This window comes from Hibiscus syriacus, unplaced genomic scaffold (genome assembly GCF_006381635.1).
Source record: "Hibiscus syriacus cultivar Baekdansim isolate YM2019G1 unplaced genomic scaffold, ASM638163v2 tig00003507_pilon, whole genome shotgun sequence".
In the NCBI taxonomy this organism is placed as follows: Eukaryota; Viridiplantae; Streptophyta; class Magnoliopsida; order Malvales; family Malvaceae; genus Hibiscus; species Hibiscus syriacus.
The window spans coordinates 987,278-994,765 of record NW_024061975.1 but is presented as its reverse complement, the minus strand read 5'-3'; the positions used below and the strand labels follow the sequence as shown (position 1 = coordinate 994,765).

Sequence of the window (7,488 nt, the reverse complement as noted above, 5' to 3'; positions counted from 1 at the left end):
CAACCTCTCCACCCTTTGTTGGAGAACATACATTCAACCACATCAGTAAGTATGAAATGGAGGCTGCCATTGATCCACCGAACTAATTGATTGTAGATCAAATTACTAACAAAAACCCAGATTAGGAATTCAGCTATGAAGAGCAACCTTAATGGTTCGGGCTTGTTCCGAGGTGAGGGGCTTTGGGGAAAAAGGTATCTTCGTCCACAAAAATGACTCGTTAAGCAGTACTTTCTGTAGAGAATTCTAGATTTGAAGCCATTTGCTTCTTTTGCCCTCATCTTCTCCATAACTTCCCGCTTGTCTGTTTCTCAGCCTCACTACTACTAATCCAAACTATTTATATCCTATCAAGCTTGGGCTTATTTTCTTTATTTTCATTTTTCTTTTAATTGGTAAGGTTAAATTAAGGGTAAATTATACTTTTAACACCTAAACTATCAATTTTTGCCCGTTTTAACACCTAAACTTTAATTTTTGTTTCACCCGCCATTAAAAATTTTAGTTTTTGCTTCATTTTAGTACTCGTTTAAAATTTTATGTTAAATTTGAATAAAAAGAAAGTTTAGGTACTAAAACAGATCAAAATTGATAGTTTATATACTAAACATGTTAAATTTTTAATGGAGAGATGTTACAATAAAATGAAAATTAACGTTATGGTTTTAAAAAAATTGAAAGTTTAGGTATTAAAACATGTTAAAATTGATAATTTATGTATTAAATGGGTAATTTGGCCTTAAATTAAATGTCATATATTATTAAATCTATCGATTATCATTCAAATATGAAATCTATTAACAACCCGTTGGTATTTGCGAATGGAATAAATTGAATTGAAAATTTAGCTCCAATATTGGATCTCTATATAATTCGTATTTTTCTTAGTGCTTTAAATCTAAATAGCTTAGAGATAAAATAATTTAAAACTAAATGATCCAATTTTAAACAATAGTTAATCCAATCCAACTGATTAACAAGTCTAAAATGAAAGAGACCATTGTATGCCATTGCTGTTGTCAAATACAACGGGTTTTTTTGGCCCAACAGGGCAGCCCCATTTTCTTTTGTGTAAATAGGGCACACAGTTTTATTTTCTACAACATTTCCTACTATGCATAGAATTTATCTCGTTTAGATGACGAGTTTAATAAAAAAATATTTCTATTCAAATTTTTACCTCGATATTATAAATTTTAATAAAAACATTACATTTTATTAGAATTGTCATCTTAAGGTGATAAGTTTAAATAAAAAACATTTTTATTGTAATTCATTACGTTGAAGTGACTGGTTCTATAAACACTGTAGAAAATATCGTAGATATTAAAATAAACTTTTACTTGTCTATATTCTCAAATAATTTATGTGTTTGTCCTATTGGGCTAAAAAACCCTAAAATATCAACCTTTTAAATATTTTCCTTAAAATTCTACATAGTTTATAGAACACGTATCCTCATTATAATTTTTATAAAATATTTCTATGGTAATTTAAGTTGATTTTTACATATTAGTAATATTTAAAAATTTAAATATATATATATATATATATATATATATATATATATATATATATATATATAGATTACAACATCATATTTAAATTTTAAAATAGTCATTTATTTTCTTAAAACACATCTTAATAACAATACTAATCACTTCAATTTTAAACTGAATATTTCAAAATCATTTTAAAAAATATTTTTCACCAAACTTTTGAAAAGTAAAACTAAATTGACCTCAATAACTAAAACAGTAAAACACCCATATATTGTAATCTTTTTTTTTAAAAAAAAAAGAAAAACTTTAAAAAATGGATAGGTAAGAGCTTGTACTTCACGTAAACGAGTGAGAGCGTAGGCTAAATAATTTATTGCCTATTTAAGTAGTAGCCAAAAGGTCGCTCAACTGAAAAATTACTTGGAAAGAAAGAAGCCCGAGAGAGCAGCGAGCATATGCCATGTCTTATTTTTATTATGTTAAATTCACGTTTTAAAAATAACAATTTTAAAATTTATATAATAAAATTAATATCAATTCTAAATTCTAATTATCAAAATAATTATCTTTTTATTAATTTGTTATTAAAATATTGTAGCTTAATCTTATCACTTGGATTTTTTTTAAAAAATCGAATTTAATACATTTTTAAAAAAAAAATGGTAGTAGGCTATTTTTGGAAGTTAAAAGTTGCAGTTATATTTAGTAAATTAGGCATTGCAAATATGAAAAATACTGAAATATATCTAAATAACTGACCCTGATATTTTAAGCAATAAATTGGACCAATTTTACCTATTATTTTAAATTATATTGAATTAAATATTAATATTTTAACTTAAATTCATAGTTTTATATGCGACTTTATTATAATATAAATATTAATTTTTAATTAATTTAAATTTAATAAAAACATCAATCATAATAACTATTTCATAATATAATTATTTTTTTAAAATAATATAAGATGATTATAAAATATTATCTGTTTAAAATTTTCGTAATCTATTGACAATTCACTTATACTTCACAACTACTCAAACTCGAGTGTTCTAAAAAATAACATTCAACTTTACGGTAACACAATAGATTTCTCAATAAATAACTAAAAATAGTTATGATCAAGAGATAAAATATATTTTTTAAATAATATGAGGTAATTATGAGTAAATATATGATCACAATATTTTTTTTTGTCATAGACAACGCACAAACAACGTACATATTTGTTTGAACTTAAATCTTTTAAAAAAGAACGAAACCTTTATTTTATCGATGCGAACATTCTATAGGTTAAAGATAAAAATATTTTTTCATCAAGTCTTTGTTTATTTATAAATTTGTAAATAAGTTTTATATTCAAAATCATATATAGTGCTTTAATATTATATGTACAGTTGTTGAGAGGGGTATGGGAGCAAAATATAAATAGCGTTTTGTTTTGTTCTTCTCTACAAGCCCAGCTTTAATGGCGTGAGACAGTAGAATAGGGAGAGTGTATGTATATATTTCTACGGTTGTTAGAGTAACCGTATGGTGATGTGATCTCCTTCAATCTTAGCATGCTTCACGAACTCTTCAAAGAAGAAAACCCAAAACCCAAATTTAAATTATTTTCACCAACTCTTCAATCTTCCATTTCCTCTGTTGATGTTTGTTTTCAAAATCTGAGCGAAGTTCATTCTGGGTATTTGTTATTTAAGTGTTTTTAAATTTGTATCTGATGTGGGCGTCTTGATTGTTTCTTGGTGTTCTCTTTTATGTGTGTTGGAAGCAATATCTGAGATCGGGAAGAAGAAGAGAGGAAACATGCAGGATGATGAGGAGTTTGAAATGTTGTTAGGTGAGATCCCTCATGCAACATCACATCATCAACATAAGAAACGTGATGATAATCATGTGAATGAGTCATTTAATGGCATGTATGGCCTTAGGTACGAAGGAACGTCAAGTCGTTATCATAAGCATACATGTGTTTCCCCTGTAAGCGGTTTCTCTTTACACTCGGATGGTTCTTCCTCGAGTCTGTTTTCTGAAAAAGGATCACCTCCATTACAAGACCTTAAGCCGCAGCACTTGCCCGCTGCACTGGTCATGGATTCGGCTGTCAGGGACAGAGCCAGTAGTACTAGTGATGGCTTGATTGGTGAATTTGGTCTGTTTAGAAATCGTAGTAAAATGTATATTAGAAATGATCAAGAGAAGGTTGATTCCAGTTTTAGAGATTTTCCATTCGAATCCGATGTGATCCTACTCAATAATCCGATCAATGTTGAGAAGTACAGGGCCGGTGACGGAATAAGGAAGGGGTTTCCTGGTTTTATAGGAATTCAGCCCACTGTTCCAATGAGTGCTCCATTGAATTTCAATGGTGGGATGAATATGGCGTTTCCCCATGATGGTTTGATTTCTGATCAGGGAATGGGTTGTTGGAGTGGTGCAATGGGATCTCCTTGGCAGAAAAAGGAACATACATGTAATTATCACCACCAGGATGGAGATTCTGTATTGAACTTAAGGGCTTCTATGAGTAAGCTTTCGGTGAACGATGCTTTAGTCCATGGAAAACGAAACGGTCTGAATTGGAACGGAGGTCATGCTTCTCCTAGGTTGATTCAAGCAACCCCTCGTGCAAGTGTCGAAAATCTGCTACATCGTGGGCTGCCACAAGCCAATGGGATGGCTAGAGGACACTCAAATGCTAGAATCCCACTCGAAGGTCTCAAGGCTTTTACTAGAGAAGATAGTTTCATTATTCAAGGGGAGAATTTAAATTATATGGTCCATAAGGGAATTGATTGTCCAAGGGAGCAAAACAAGGGTTTTCTGCAGGAGATCGGTGCGAGTGAGCGTCAAGAGAGAAGGTCACAACTGAATGGTTGGTCTCAAATGGAAGCAGCTCGTGGAAATGTTGAGAATTCTAAGTTATATAGCCATTTCTCTTTGCCACCAAAGTGTAACTCTTTGGCAGAAGCTCATGGATACATATACTTAATAGCAAAAGATCAACATGGCTGTCGGTTCTTACAGCGGGTATTTGATGAGGGTTCCCAACTGGATGTGCGAATAATATTTAAGGAGATCATTGATCATGTAGTTGAACTTATGATGAACCCTTTTGGGAACTATCTCATGCAGAAGTTATTAGAAGTATGTAATGAAGAACAGAGAATGCAGATTTTATTAATGGTTACTGAAGAACCAGGGCAACTTGTCAAATATCTCTGAACACTCATGGGTATGTCTGACACATTGCAACACACACACACACACACATATATATATAAGAGTGTGTGTGTGTGTGTATATAATATTTTCATATCCACAGGTTCTCACATTGTTTTTCATTCTTTTAGCACTCGTGTAGTTCAAAAGTTGATCGAGACTCTCAAAACCAAGCAGCAGATTTCACTGGTTATATCTGCCCTTGAGCCTGGGTTCCTATCTCTCATAAAGGACCTTAATGGAAATCATGTTGTGCTGCGTTGCTTGCAATGTCTTAGTAGTGAAGATAACAAGGTATGCCTTCCATATGCTGAGTTGCTGAGCATTAATTTATGATGTGTTATTTTTCTTGTACAAGTTCGGTACCGGAATGTCTGTTTTGAGGTCTGCATGAATACATGTCATAATGGATAGTATCCCTTTAATCACAAGTAGATTGAGCCTTAGTTTGACAGAAGCCAAGGACATTTGTTTACTTCCTCTTTCGAGGCAATGCATTGCAAGGCATGTGCTTCATAACTGCAAGTCATGTGGGCTGTCCCTGTAGAGGTCACATTCTTCGGTTAATCATTAATTGGTTTCTGAACTCTGAAGTCAAGACATTAGCAGTCCTCGATAATATCTGACTATGCTTTTTCCTTTTTTGATAAAGGGTTAGATGTCTTAAGCTTAAGCGGGCTGAAAATTAATCCGGCAATATAACAGCAACTAGTCTTTGGAACCATGAAAAGTAATGCAAACTTGATGCAAAATAGTGCTGCGTTTATCTTTGCTGTCAATGTACATTGTGCTGCCTGTTAGCTATTTCTTGCAGATGTTGTAGTTGGTGCCAAACTACTTGATTTATTAGGGTTTCCTTCTATGTAACTTGGTAGTTTTATCTAAAATTCAGTTAAGATAATGATGCACAAGTGCTCGTTCATTTTGACTGTTCAGTTTTTTCCCGGACTCGTTACTCTCCTCTACAGATATTTCACAATTTTCATCTGACTGTTTTGGCAGTTTATCTTTGTTGCTGCTGCAAAGTACTGTGTTGATATTGCAACCCATCAACATGGCTGTTGCGTCTTGCAACGATGCATTAGCCACTCAACTGGGGAATATCGAGAAATGTTGGTTGAAGAAATATCCACCAATGGGCTTCTTCTTGCACAGGACGCATATGGGTAAGTATTAGTACTATATTCTTAGTCTATAATTGATTAATTATCAACCATCACTCGGGAAATTTTTTTTACAAGGGAAATGCAGTTTTACCCATGGTTTAGCTCTCAGCTCAGTTTTTTCTAGGAAAAAGAACAGATAAGCTCGACATACATAACTTAATGTATAGATATGCACGTAATTATAAGAATTTCTAGTTTGCCGAATAGCCAAACTCATTGGTCAACTATAAATACAGAAGGCGTGGAAGGAAAAACTCTGGGATGGTGGTAGTCCTTCGCTATTTAGTCCTTGTGTGGTCTAGTGCTCATATTGTAGTTCAAAAACAAATGTTTATCATCTCTAGGCCCTTCAATGTTTATCACTAATGTTAATGAATCACTTCTTCCTTTCCCCTTTTTTCGACATCTCAAGGAAACTTGTTCTTTTGCGCCTCGTGGTGGCCTAAACAGTTGGTTTGGTCCACGGGTGTCATCTTTTGTTTGTCTACATTACAAAAACGATGGCAAAAATAAGTCTTAGAAACTGTGTAAGCTTTTCTATTTGTTGAAATGGGATCTGGTTTGTTTCTTTTACCATTTGTGGAATACTTCATTGGCCTAAGACTGGTTTGTCCATTATGTATAATTGGGGACCAGTGGCCCCTGTAATGAAGTTTATGATAGATACTTTTTCTGTTATGGTATAAAATTTATCCCATTCTTTTCACTGCAGATTTACGTTTTTTTCATTTTGCAGAAATTATGTTGTTCAGTTTATCTTGGAGTTAAAAATCCCATCTGCCACTTCAACTTTGATTTCTCAATTCAAAGGGAACTATGTGCACCTCTCGTCGCAAAAGTTCAGCAGTCATGTGGTTGAAAGGTGTCTTGTTGTATTAAATGACGAGAGCCGGGCAAGAATCATTCGTGAATTGCTCTCTGCTACTCACTTCGAACGGTTGCTACAAGATCCGCATGCAAACTACGTTGTGCAAACCGCTCTCCGTGAGTCCAAGGTTGTAAAGTCAATACTCTTCCTTTTATTAACGCAATGATCCCTCAATTAACACTATTTTTCTGAATAAAAATGATCGATACCGCAAAAGAGAACCACACTTGGTTTTTTTGTACCGACTACCAAGTACCTGCTACATGTACAACACATTGTTTTGGTTGAAAATATATGCTCATACAATAGCGCAAACTCGATTCCGCATTAGGATCATGTCTTGGTCAATATTCATATTAGAGACGGGGCCAATGTTCTCATTGGTTTCTTTCGGCGTCTCTGTCGGTGATCCGGCTCTTGTTTTCTATGTCAGGGACCTCTGCACAACTCACTTGTCGAAGCAATTGGATCCCGGAAAGCAATCTCTCGGAACAGCCCATATTCCAAGAGGATTTTCTCTCAAAGCTTCTGAAGAAGTGATGTAAATTGCCCTTGTCTCGCTGTAAGAAGCAATGCTTTTTCTTTACTTGTTGTTCTGGTGGATTTAACCATAAAAAGGAAATGGTGAACATGTGTTGTTGCCCATCTTCTCTGAAGAGAGTGTAAAGAATAAAACAATTTTGATTCAGAGTTGCTTTAAGTTTTGAACATTGTATTATTCTGTTGT

At 33.4% G+C, this 7,488-nt stretch overlaps 2 protein-coding genes across 2 annotated transcripts; both read left to right on the top strand.

The window, feature by feature from the left end:
* Positions 1-3,311: 3,311 nt before the first annotated feature.
* Positions 3,312-4,730, top strand: LOC120178221. Its single transcript, XM_039184148.1, has one exon. It carries the CDS (start codon positions 3,312-3,314, stop codon positions 4,728-4,730), a length of 1,419 nt encoding a protein of 472 aa, XP_039040079.1.
* A 6-nt stretch (positions 4,731-4,736) lies between these two features.
* Positions 4,737-5,897, top strand: LOC120178212 (putative pumilio homolog 8, chloroplastic). Its single transcript, XM_039184141.1, has 3 exons — positions 4,737-4,740; positions 4,831-5,021; positions 5,730-5,897. The coding sequence occupies exons 1-3, from the start codon at positions 4,737-4,739 to the stop codon at positions 5,895-5,897; spliced, it is 363 nt and encodes a 120-aa protein (XP_039040072.1).
* The last annotated feature ends 1,591 nt before the right edge of the window (positions 5,898-7,488 follow it).